Here is a 12,924-nt window from a genome sequence, read left to right as displayed (position 1 = left end):
TTGTGATGTGGGAGGAAATCGTGAGGTAAAAAGTGGAAATTTTGAGGTAAAAAAGCAGATTTTGGGGGGGAAATAGTAGATTTTGGGATCGGAGAGCAATCCTGAAGGAAAAAAAGTGCAGATTTTGAGGTGAAAAGTGCAAATTTTGGAATGTTGGGAAGATTTTGTGATGTGGGTGAGGAAATCGTGAGGTAAAAAGTGGAGATTTTGAGGTAAAAATCAGATTTTGAGGTTAAAAAGGCAGATTTTGAGGTGGAAATGGCAAATTTTGATGTGAAAAGTGCAGATTTTGAGGTGAAAAGAGCGGATTTTGGGCTCTGGGGCAGATTTTGTGGCGGGTGAGGAAATCGTGAGGTAAAAAGTGGAGATTTTGGGGTAAAAAATCAGATTTTGAGGTAAAAAGGGCAGATTTTGGGGTGGAAATGGCAAATTTTGAGGTGAAAAGAGCGGATTTTGGGCTCTGGGGCAGATTTTGTGGCGGGTGAGGAAATCATGAGGTAAAAAGTGGAGATTTTGGGGTAAAAAATCAGATTTTGAGGTTAAAAAGGCAGATTTTGAGGTGGAAATGGCAAATTTTGAGGTGAAAAGAGCGGATTTTGGGATCTGGGGCAGATTTTGTGGCGGGTGAGGAAATCGTGAGGCAAAAAGTGGAGATTTAGAGGTAAAAAATGCAGATTTTGGGGTGAAAAAGCAGATTTTGGGGTTAAAAAGGCAGATTTTGGGGTGGAAATGGCAGATTTTGAGGTGAAAAGTGCAGATTTTGGGATGTGGGGAAGATTTTGTGATGTGGGTGAGGAAATCGTGAGGTAAAAAGTGGAGATTTAGAGGTAAAAAAGGCAGATTTTGGGGTAAAAAATCAGATTTTAGGGTAAAAAAACAGATTTTGGGGTGAAAAAAGCAGATTTTGGGGTGGAAAAGGCAGATTTTGAGGTGAAAAGTGCAAATTTTGAGGTGAAAAGTGCAGATTTTGGGCTCTGGGGCAGATTTTGTGATGTGGGATGAAATCGTGAGGTAAAAAGTGGAAATTTTGAGGTAAAAAAGGCAGATTTTGGGGTAAAAAAGCAGATTTTGGGGTTAAAAAGGCAGATTTTGGGGTTAAAAGGGCAGATTTTGGGGTAAAAAAGCAGATTTTGGGGTTAAAAAGGCAGATTTTGGGGTGTAGGAGGAAATTGTGAAGTAAGAAGTTGGCGCTTTTGAGGCGAAAAATGCAAATTTTGAGGTGAAAAGTGCAGATTTTGGGGTCTGGGGTGAATTTGGGGGTAAAATAAAGATAAATTTGGGGTGCCAAAGGTGGATTTGGGGGGTGAAAAAGCCGAATTTTGGGGGGAAAAATTCGAATTTGGGGTGCGAAAGGTCGAATTTGGGGGTGAAAAAGTTGAATTTTGGGGGGAAAAGGGGGAATATTGGGGGGAAAAGTCGAATTTTGGGGTTCTAATAGTTGATTTTGGGGTGAAAAAGTCGGATTTGGGGGTATAAAAGTTGAATTTTGGGGTGAAAAAGTTGAATTTTGGGGTGTAAAAACCGGATTTGGTGTGGAAAAGGAGAATTTGAGGGTCCTAAAGTCGGATTTGGGGGTGGAAAAATCGAAATTTGGGGGTGCAAAATTCAAACTCGGTGTTCAAAAGGCGAATCTCGAGATTGAAAAAAAGTCTGAATTTATGGGGTCCAAAGGTGGATTTGGGGTGCAAAGGGCGGATTTGATGATCCTGAAGGAGGATTTGGGGTGCAAAGGGCGGATTTGGGGTGCAAAGGGTGGATTTGATGATCCCAAAGGCAGATTTGGGGTGCAAAGTGCAGATTTGATGATCCCAAAGGCGGATTTGGGGTCCCAAAGGCAGATTTGGGGTGCAAAGTGCAGATTTGATGATCCCAGAGGCGGATTTGGGGTGCAAAGTGAGGATTTGATGATCCCAAAGGCGGATTTGGGCTGCAAAGTGAGGATTTGGGGTCCCTAAGGCGGATTTGGGGTCCCTAAGGCAGATTTGGGGTCCCAAAGGCAGATTTGGGGTGCAAAGTGCAGATTTGATGATCCCAAAGGCAGATTTGGGGTCCCAAAGGCAGATTTGGGGTCCCAAAGGCGGATTTGGGGTTCTAAAGGCAGATTTGGGATTCCAAAGGCAGATTTGGGGTCCCAAAGGCGGATTTGGGGTTCCAAAGTGAGGATTTGCTGATCCCAAAGACAGATTTGGGGTCCCAAAGGCAGATTTGGGGTCCCAAAGGCAGATTTGGGGTGCAAAGCGAGGATTTGCTGATCCCAAAGGCAGATTTGGGGTTCCAAAGGCAGATTTGGGGTCCCAAAGGCAGATTTGATGATCCCAGAGGCAGATTTGGGGTGCAAAGTGAGGATTTGATGATCCCAAAGGCGGATTTGGGGTCCCAAAGGCAGATTTGGGGTTCCAAAGTGAGGATTTGATAATCCCAAAGGCAGATTTGGGGTCCCAAAGGCAGATTTGGGGTCCCAAAGTGAGGATTTGGGGTCCCAAAGGCGGATTTGGGGTGCAAAGTGTGGATTTGGGGTGCAAAGTGAGGATTTGGGGTGCAAAGTGAGGATTTGATGATCCCAAAGGCAGATTTGGGGTCCCAAAGGCAGATTTGGGGTTCCAAAGGCGGATTTGGGGTGCAAAGTGAGGATTTGCTGATCCCAAAGGCAGATTTGGGGTTCCAAAGGCAGATTTGGGGTGCAAAGTGCAGATTTGCCAATCTCAAAGGCAGATTTGGGGTCCCAAAGGCAGATTTGGGGTGCAAAGTGCAGATTTGGGGTTCTAAAGGCAGATTTGGGGTCCCAAAGGCGGATTTGGGATCCCAAAGACAGATTTGGGGTGCAAAGTGAGGATTTGCCAATCCCAAAGGCAAATTTGGGGTCCCAAAAGCAGATTTGGGATCCCAAAGGCAGATTTGGGGTCCCAAAGGCGGATTTGGGGTTCCAAAGGCAGATTTGGGGTCCCAAAGGCAGATTTGGGGTTCCAAAGGCGGCGGGGGAAGGGAGCGGCCGCTGCCCGGGGCTTTCCCGAGCCTTTCCCGGTTCTCCTCCTTCCTCCTCCTCCTCCTCCTCCTCCTCGTCCTCCCCTTGAAACGCCCTTGGCGGGGGCGGGGCGGGCCCGGTCCGGGGCTCCCTCGGCCATTCCCGGCTCGGCTCCCGCAGCTCCCGGACACCGCCGGACACTCCGGACACCGCCGGACACTCCGGACACTCCCGGACACCACCGGACACCACCGGACACCACCGGACACTCCCGGACACTCCCGGACACTCGGTGGGTGCCCCCCGGAACAGCCCCCGGTTCTCCCTCCCTCCCTGTCCCATAAATCCTGGGGCTTCCCCTGCGGATTTTGGGGGTTTTACCTTAAAATTTGGGGGTTTTACCTTAAAATCTTGGGGTTTTACCTCAAAATTTCAGGGATTTCACCTCAAAATTTTGGGGGTTTCACCCTTAAAATCTTGGGGGTTTCACCCTTAAAATCTTGGGGGTTTTACCTCAAAATTTTTGGGATTTCCCTTCAAAATTTTGGAGTTTTAACCTCAAAATCTTGGGGTTTCACCTCAAAATCTTGGGGGTTTTACCTCAAAATTTCAGGGATTTCACCTCAAATTTTCAGGGGTTTCACCTTAAAATCTTGGGGGGTTTCACCTTAAAATCTTGGGGGTTTTACCTTAAAATCTTGGGGGTTTCACCTCAAAATCTTGGGGTTTTACCCTTAAAATCTTGGGGGTTTCACCTCAAAATCTTGGGGGTTTTACCTTAAAATCCTGGGGGTTTCACCTCAAAATTTGGGGGTTTTACCTTAAAATTTTGGGTTTCACCCTTAAAATCTTGGAGGTTTCACCTCAAATTTTGGGGGTTTCACCTCAAAATCTTGGGGTTTTACCCTTAAAATCTTGGGGGTTTTACCTCAAAATCTTGGGGCTTTTTTCTCAAAATCTTGGGGGTTTCACCTCAAAATCTTGGGGGTTTCACCTCAAAATCTTTGGGTTTTACCTTAAAATCTTGGGAGTTTTTCCTCAAAATCTTGGGGTTTTACCCTTAAAATCTTGGGGGTTTTACCTTAAAATCCTGGGGGTTTCACCTCAAAATTTTGGGGTTTCACCCTTAAAATCTTGGGGTTTTTACCTCAAAATCTTTGGGTTTTCTCCTTAAAATTTCATGGATTTCCCCCTCAAAATTTTGGGAATTTCCCTTCAAAATTTTGGAGTTTTTACCTCCAAATCTTGGGGTTTTCTCCTCAAAAATCTTGGGGTTTTTCCCTCAACATTTTGGGATTTTGCCCTCAAAATCTTGAGGGTTCCCTTTCAAGATTTTGGGGTTTTTCCCTCAAAATTTTGGGGTTCTGCCCTCAAAATTTTGGGATTTTTTCCCTTAAAATTGTGGGGGTTTTCCTTTAAAAATCTTCAAGGTTTCCCCTCAAAATTTTGGGGTTTTTCTTTTTAAATTTTGGGGTTTTTATCTCAAAATTTTGGGGGCTTTCCCCTCAAAAATTTGGATTTTTTTTTCCCCTCAGAATTTGGGGATTTTCCTCCTCAAAATCCCGGGGATTCCCCTCGGAATCCTGGGGCTCTTCCCAAAAATCCCGGAGTTCTTCCCCTCCCAGTGCCCCCCAGTCCCTCCCAGTTCAGTCCCAGTCCCTCCCAGTGCCCCCCAGTCCCTCCCAGTTCAGTCCCAGTCCCTCCCAGTTCAGTCCCAGTGCCCCCAGTTCAGTCCCAGTCCCTCCCAGTTCAGTCCCGGTCCCTCCCAGTCCACTCCCAGTGCCCCAGTTCAGTCCCAGTCCCTCCCAGTTCAGTCCCAGTCCCTCCCAGTTCAGTCCCGGTTCTCTCCAGTCCCCTCCCAGTTCCCTCCCAGTGTCCCCAGTCCCTCCCAGTTCAGTCTCAGTCCCTCCCAGTTCAGTCCCAGTCCCTCCCAGTTCACTTCCCAGTCCCTCCCAGTTCACTTCCCACTCCCTCCCAGTACACTCCCAGTGCCCCCAGTCCCCCCCAGTTCATTCCCAGTCCCTCCCAGTTGAGTCCCAGTCCCTCCCAGTTCACTTCCCAGTCCCTCCCAGTCACACCCAGTGCCCTCAGTTCATTCCCAGTCCCTCCCAGTTCAATCCCGGTTCTCTCCAGTCCCCTCCCAGTCCTCCCCCAGTGCCCCCAGTTCATTCCCAGTCCCTCCCAGTTCAGTCCCGGTTCTCTCCAGTCCCCTCCCAGTTCCCTCCCAGTGTCCCCAGTCCATTCCCAGTTCACTTCCCAGTCCCCCCCAGTTCAGTCCCACTCCCTCACAGTTCACTTCCCAGTCCCTCCCAGTCCACTCCCAGTGCTCTCAGTTCATTCCCAGTCCCCTCCAGTCCCCTCCCAGTGTCCCCAGTGTCCCCAGTCCCTCCCAGTCCCCTCCCAGTTCCCTCCCAGTGTCCCCAGTCCCCTCCCAGTCCCCTCCCAGTGCTCCCAGTCCTTATCAGTGCGCTCCTTATCTCCTCCCAGTGCTCCCAGCGCTCTCTGACCTTTGGCAGTCACTCCCAGTTCACTCCCAGTTCACTCCCAGTTCTCTCCCAGTATCCCCCAGTCCCCCCCAGTCCCCCCCAGTTCCCTCCCAGTCCCTCCCAGTCCCTCCCAGTGCCGTCCCAGTCCCTCCCAGTCCCCCCCCAGTTCCCTCCCAGTATCCCCCAATCCCTCCCAGTCCATCCCAGTCCTCTCCCAGTCCCTCCCAGTCCCTCCCAGTCCCCTCCCAGTCCCTCCCAGTCCCCTCCCAGTCCCTCCCAGTCTCCTCCCAGTCCCCCCCAGTGCTTCCAGTCCTTCCCAGCCCCTCCAAGTCCCTCCCAGTCCCCCCCAGTTCCCTCCCAGTATCCCCCAGTCCCTTCCAGTTCCCTCCCAGTCCCTCCCAGTCCCCTCCCAGTCCCCCCCAGTGCCCCCAGTCCTTCCCAGCCCCTCCAAGTCCCTCCCAGTCCCCTCCCAGTCCCTCCAGTCCCTTCCCAGTCCCCCCCAGTCCCCTCCCAGTCCCTCCAGTCCCCTCCCAGTATGCCCCAGTCCCTCCCAGTCCCCTCCCAGTCCCTTCCCAGTCCCCCCCAGTCCCCTCCCAGTCCCTCCAGTCCCCTCCCAGTATGCCCCAGTCCCTCCCAGTCCCCTCCCAGTCCCTCCAGTCCCCTCCCAGTATGCCCCAGTCCCTCCCAGTCCCCTCCCAGTCCCCCCCAGTGCTCCCAGTTCCCTCCCAGTCCCCCCCAGTCCCCTCCCAGTCCCTCCCAGTCCCCTCCCAGTCCCTCCCAGTCCATCCCAGTCCCTTCCCAGTCCCTCCCAGTGCCCCTCACTCCCTTTCTGGACCCCCCCCGGGGGTGCGTCCATCTCCCTGCCCCTCCCCCATCCCAGGCGTGCCCGATGACGTCACGGCCACCCCTGTGACGTCACGGTGTCCCCTCAGTGCCACCGTCAGGATGTCACCGCCCGTGCCCGCGCTGACCCCCGAGCAGAAGCAGGAGCTGGCGGCCATCGCCCAGCGCATCGTGGCCCCCGGCAAGGGCATCCTGGCCGCCGATGAGTCCACTGGTACGGACTGGGACATACTGGTTTGTACTGGGAGGGACTGGGATGGACTGGGTTAGACTGGGAATGGACTGGGTTATACTGGGTTATACTGGGAATGGACTGGGAGGGACTGGCGGCCATCGCCCAGCGCATCGTGGCCCCCGGCAAGGGCATCCTGGCTGCTGATGAGTCCACTGGTACGGACTGGGACGTACTGGTTTATACTGGGAGGGACTGGGATGGACTGGGTTATACTGGGAATGGACTGGAACAGACTGGGTTATACTGGGAATGGACTGGGTTATACTGGGAATGGACTGGGAGGGACTGGCGGCCATCGCCCAGCGCATCGTGGCCCCCGGCAAGGGCATCCTGGCCGCCGATGAGTCCACTGGTACGGACTGGGACATACTGGTTTATACTGGGAGGGACTGGGAGGGACTGGGTTATACTGGGATATACTGGGAATGGTCTGGGTTATACTGGGAATGGACTGGGAGGGACTGGCGGCCATCGCCCAGCGCATCGTGGCCCCCGGCAAGGGCATCCTGGCCGCCGATGAGTCCACTGGTACGGACTGGGACATACTGGTTTGTACTGGGAGGGACTGGGATGGACTGGGTTATACTGGGAATGGACTGGGAATGGACTGGGAGGGGCTGGCGGCCATCGCCCAGCGCATCGTGGCCCCCGGCAAGGGCATCCTGGCCGCCGATGAGTCCACTGGTACGGACTGGGACATACTGGTTTATACTGGGAGGGACTGGGAGGGACTGGGTTATACTGGGAATGGACTGGGAGGGGCTGGCGGCCATCGCCCAGCGCATCGTGGCCCCCGGCAAGGGCATCCTGGCCGCCGATGAGTCCACTGGTACGGACTGGGACATACTGGTTTATACTGGGAGGGACTGGGATGGACTGGGTTATACTGGGAATGGACTGGGAATGGACTGGGAGGGGCTGGCGGCCATCGCCCAGCGCATCGTGGCCCCCGGCAAGGGCATCCTGGCCGCCGATGAGTCCACTGGTACGGACTGGGACATACTGGTTTATACTGGGAGGGACTGGGATGGACTGGGTTATACTGGGTTATACTGGGTTATACTGGGAATGGACTGGGAGGGACTGAGAGGGACTGGGTTATACTGGGAATGGACTGGGACAGACTGGGATGGACTGGGAGACACTGGGACAGACTGGGAATAGACTGGGATGGACTGGGAATGGACTGGGAATGGACTGGGACAGACTGGGATGGACTGGGACAGACTGGGAATGGACTGGTATGGACTGGGACAGACTGGGATGGACTGGGATGGACTGGGACAGACTGGGATGGACTGGGACAGACTGGGATGGACTGGGAATGGACTGGGATGGACTGGGACAGACTGGGAATGGACTGGGATGGACTGGGACAGACTGGGAATGGACTGGGATGGACTGGGATGGACTGGGAATGGACTGGGAATGGACTGGGACAAACTGGGATGGACTGGGAATGGACTGGGACAGACTGGGAATGGACTGGGACAGACTGGGATGGTCTGGGAATGGACTGGGATGGACTGGGATGGACTGGGAATGGACTGGGAATGGACTGGGACAAACTGGGATGGACTGGGAATGGACTGGGAATGGACTGGGACAAACTGGGATGGACTGGGAATGGACTGGGAATGGACTGGGGGGGACTGGGAGGGACTGGGAATGGACTGGGGGGGACTGGGGGGGTTACTGGGAGGCACTGGTTTATACTGGGAGGCACTGGTTTATACTGGAAGGCACTGGTTTGTACTGGGAAGCACCGAGGCAATGCCCGGAGCCTGGCTGGGGTTTCTGGTCTATACTGGTTCATACTGGTTTATACTGGGATGGCAATGGGGACACCCCAAACACACCCACAGCACCCAGCACATACTGGTTTATACTGGTTCATACTGGTTTATACTGGGATGGCAATGGGGAGACCCCAAACACACCCACAGCACCCGCTCCGTACTGGTTTATACTGGTTTATACTGGTTTATACTGGTTTATACTGGTTTATACTGGTTTATACTGGGATGGCAATGGGGAGACCCCAAACACACCCACAGCACCCGCTCCGTACTGGTTTATACTGGTTTATACTGGTTTATACTGGTTTATACTGGTTTATGTTGGTTTATACTGGTTTATACTGGAAATCAACTGGTTTGGTTCTGAGGGCTCCATACCAGTCCATACTGGTTTATACTGGTCTGTACTGGTTCTGAGGGTCCATACCAGTCCATACTGGTTTATACTGGTCTGTACTGGTTCTGAGGGTCCATACCAGTCCATACTGGTTTATACTGGTCTGTACTGGTTCTATCAGCTCTGTACCAGTCCATACTGGTTTATACTGGTCTGTACTGGTTCTGAGGGTCCATACCAGTCCATACTGGTCTATACTGGTTTATACTGGTCTATACTGGTCTGTACTGGTCTGTACTGGTTCTGAGGGTCCATACCGGTCCATACTGGTCTATACTGGTCTGTACTGGTTCTAGCAGCTCTGTACCAGTCCATACTGGTTTATACTGGTCTGTACTGGTTCTAGCAGCTCTGTACCAGTCCATACTGGTTTATACTGGTCTGTACTGGTCTGTACTGGTTCTAGCAGCTCTGTACCAGTCCATACTGGTTTATACTGGTCTGTACTGGTTCTGAGGGTCCATACCAGTCCATACTGGTTTATACTGGTCTGTACTGGTTCTAATGGCTCCATCCCAGTCCATACTGGTTTATACTGGTCTGTACTGGTTCTAATGGCTCCATACCAGTCCATACTGGTTTATACTGGTCTGTACTGGTTCTAGCAGCTCTGTACCAGTCCATACTGGTTTATACTGGTCCATACTGGTTCTGACTGGTCTGTCCCCCTACAGGCAGCATCACCAAGCAGCTGAGCCATACTGGTTTGTACTGGTTCTAACTGGTCCGTACTGGTTTATACTGGTTTTTACTGGTTCTTACTGGTCCATGCCCCCCACAGGCGGCATTGCCAAGCGGCTGAGCCAAACTGGTTTATACTGGTCCATAGTGGTTTATACTGGTTCTGACTGGTCTATACTGGTTTATGCTGGTCCATATTGGTTCTAATTGGTCTATACTGGTCCATACTGGTTTATACTGGTTCTAACTGGTCTGTGCTCCCTATAGGCAGCATCGCCAAGCAGTTCAGGCAGACTGGTTTATACTGGTTCTGGCTGGTTTATACTGGTTTATACCGGTTTGTACTGGTCCATACTGGTTCTAACTGGTCTATACCAGTTTATACTGGTCCATACTGGTTTATACTGGTTCTAACTGGTCTGTGCCCCCTATAGGCAGCATGGCCAAGCGGTTGAGCCAAACTGGTTTATACTGGTTCTGGCTGGTTTATACTGGTTTATACCAGTTTATACTGGTCCATACTGGTTCTGACTGGTTTATAGTGCTCCGTACTGGTCCATACTGGTTTATACTGGTTCTGACTGGTCCGTGCCCCCTCAGGCAGCATCGCCAAGCGGTTGAGCCAAACTGGTTTATACTGGTTCTGGCTGGTTTATACTGGTTTATACCAGTTTATACTGGTCCATACTGGTTCTGACTGGTTTATAGTGCTCCGTACTGGTCCATACTGGTTTATACTGGTTCTGACTGGTCCGTGCCCCCTCAGGCAGCATCGCCAAGCGGCTGAGCCAGACTGGTTTATACTGGTCCATACTGGTCCATACTGGTTTATACTGGTCCATAGTGGCTTATACCAGTTTATACTGGTTTATACTGGTTCTGACTGGCTTATAGTGGTCCATACTGGTCCATACTGGTTTATACTGGTTCTGACTGGTCTGTGCCCCATTTCAGGCAGCATCTCAGAGCAGCTGAGCCAGACTGGTTTATACTGGTCCATACAGGTCCATACTGGTTTATACTGGTTTATACTGGTTTATACTGGTCTATACTGGTTTATACTGGTTCTGACTGGTCCGTGCCCCCCGTAGGCAGCATCGCCAAGCGGCTGAGCCAGACTGGTTTATACTGGTCCATACAGGTCCATACTGGTTTATACTGGTTCTAGCTGGCTTCTACTGGTCCATAGTGGCTTATACTGGTTTATACTGGTTTATACTGGTTTATACTGGTTCTGACTGGTCCGTGCCCCCCGCAGGCAGCATCGCCAAGCGGCTGAGCCAGACTGGTTTATACTGGTCCATACAGGTCCATACTGGTTTATACTGCTCCATACTGGCTTATACCAGTTTGTACTGGTTTATACTGGTTCTGACTGGCTTATAGTGGTCCATACTGGTCCATACTGGTTTATACTGGTTCTGACTGGCTTATAGTGGTCCATACTGGTCCATACTGGTTTATACTGGTTCTGACTGGTCCATGCCCCATTTCAGGCAGCATCGCCAAGCGGCTGAGCCAAACTGGTTTATACTGGTCCATACAGGTCCATAGTGGTTTATACTGGTTCTAACTGGCTTATACTGGACCATGGTGGCTTATACTGGTTTATGCTGGTCCGTACTGGTTTATACTGGTCCGTACTGGTTTATACTGGTTCTAACTGGTCTGTGCTCCCTCAGGCAGCATCGCCAAGCGGCTGAGCCAGACTGGGTTATACTGGTCCATACAGGTCCGTACTGGTTTATACTGGTTTATACTGCTCCGTACTGATTTAAACTGGTCCGTACTGGTTTATACTGGTCTGTACTGGTTTATACTGGTTCGAACTGGTTCTAACTGGTCCGTGCCCCCTCAGGCAGCATCGCCAAGCGGCTGAGCCAGACTGGTTTATACTGGTCCATAGGGGCCAAACTGGTTTATACTGGTCTGTACTGGCTTATACTGGTCCATACTGGTTTATACTGGTCCATACTGGTTTATACTGGTTTATACTGGTTTATACTGGTTTATACTGGTCCGTGCCCCCTCCAGGCAGCATCGCCAAGCGTCTGAGCTCGGTGGGCGTGGAGAACACGGAGGAGAACCGGCGCTGGTTTATACTGGTCCATAGTGCTCCGTACTGGTTTATACTGGTTTATACTGGTCCATAGTGGCTTATACTGCTCCATACTGGTTTATACTGGTCCGTACTGGTTTATACTGGTTCGAACTGGTTCTAACTGGTCCGTGCCCCCCTCAGGCAGCATCGCCAAGCGGCTGAGCCAGACTGGTTTATACTGGTCCATAGTGCTCCGTACTGTTTTATACTGGTCCATACTGGTTTATACTGGTCTGTACTGGTTTATACTGGTTTATACTGGTTCTAACTGGTCCATACTGGTTTATACTGGTTCTAACTGGTCCGTGCCCCCTCCAGGCAGCATCGCCAAGCGTCTGAGCTCGGTGGGCGTGGAGAACACGGAGGAGAACCGGCGCTGGTTTATACTGGTCCATAGTGCTCCATACTGGTTTATACTGGTTTATACTGGTCCATACTGGTCCGTACTGGTTTATACTGGTTCTGACTGGTCCGTGCCCCCGGCAGGTAGCATCGCCAAGCGGCTGAGCCAGACTGGTTTATACTGGTCCATACTGGTCCATACTGGTTTATACTGTTCCATAGTGGCTTATACCAGTTTATACTGGTTTATACTGGTTCTGACTGGCTTATACTGGTCCATACTGGTTTATACTGGTCCATACTGGTTTACACTGGTTCTGAGTGGTCTGTGCCCCATTTCAGGCAGCATCTCAGAGCAGCTGAGCCAGACTGGTTTATACTGGTCCATACAGGTCCATAGTGGTTTATACTGGTTCTAACTGGCTTATACTGATCCATACTGCTCCGTACTGGTTTATACTGGTTTATACTGGTTTATACTGGTTTATACTGGTCCATAGTGGCTTATGCTGCTCCGTACTGGTTTATACTGGTCCATACTGGTCTATACTGGTTTATACTGGTTCTTACTGGTCCGTGCCCCCCCAGGCAGCATCGCCAAGCGGCTGAGCCAGACTGGTTTATACTGGTCCGTACTGGTTTATACTGGTCCATACTGGTCCATACTGCTCTGTACTGGTTTATACTGGTCCATACTGCTCCGTACTGGTTTATACTGGTTTATACTGGTTTATACTGGTTCTAACTGGTCCGTGCCCCCCTCAGGCAGCATCGCCAAGCGGCTGAGCCAGACTGGTCCATACTGCTCTGTACTGTTTTATACTGGTCCATACTGCTCCATACTGGTTTATATTGGTTCTAGCTGGCTTATACTGGTCCATAGTGGCTTATACTGGTTTATACTGGTCCGTACTGGTTTATACTGGTCCATACTGGTTCTAACTGGTCCGTGCCCCCCGCAGGCAGCATTGCCAAGCGGCTGAGCCAGACTGGTTTATACTGGTCCATACGGGTCCATACTGGTTTACACTGCTCCATACTAGTTCTAACTGACTTATACTGGTCCGTACTGCTTTAT

The 12,924-nt window shown here is 51.3% G+C and overlaps 1 protein-coding gene across 5 annotated transcripts in view; it reads left to right on the top strand.

Annotated features, from left to right (window-relative positions):
* Positions 1–12,924, top strand: part of LOC311164693 (fructose-bisphosphate aldolase A) — a 34,344-nt gene that overhangs the window by 4,863 nt on the left and 16,557 nt on the right. For 2 of the 5 annotated variants that reach the window (XM_084224237.1, XM_084224238.1), the window contains exons 2-3: positions 3,143–3,254; positions 6,381–6,505. In XM_084224237.1, the coding sequence (XP_084080363.1) occupies positions 6,394–6,505 (112 nt within the window). In that variant the 5' untranslated portion in view covers positions 3,143–3,254; positions 6,381–6,393. Of the gene's footprint in view, positions 1–3,094; positions 3,255–6,380; positions 6,506–7,462; positions 7,512–12,924 lie in introns of those variants that run through there. The other 3 variants (XM_084224239.1, XM_084224240.1, XM_084224241.1) reach the window with 2 other exon arrangements.

This window comes from Fringilla coelebs (assembly GCF_963513975.1).
Source record: "Fringilla coelebs genome assembly, chromosome: 35".
Classification (NCBI taxonomy): Eukaryota; Metazoa; Chordata; class Aves; order Passeriformes; family Fringillidae; genus Fringilla; species Fringilla coelebs.
This window is presented reverse-complemented; position numbering and strand designations above follow the sequence as displayed.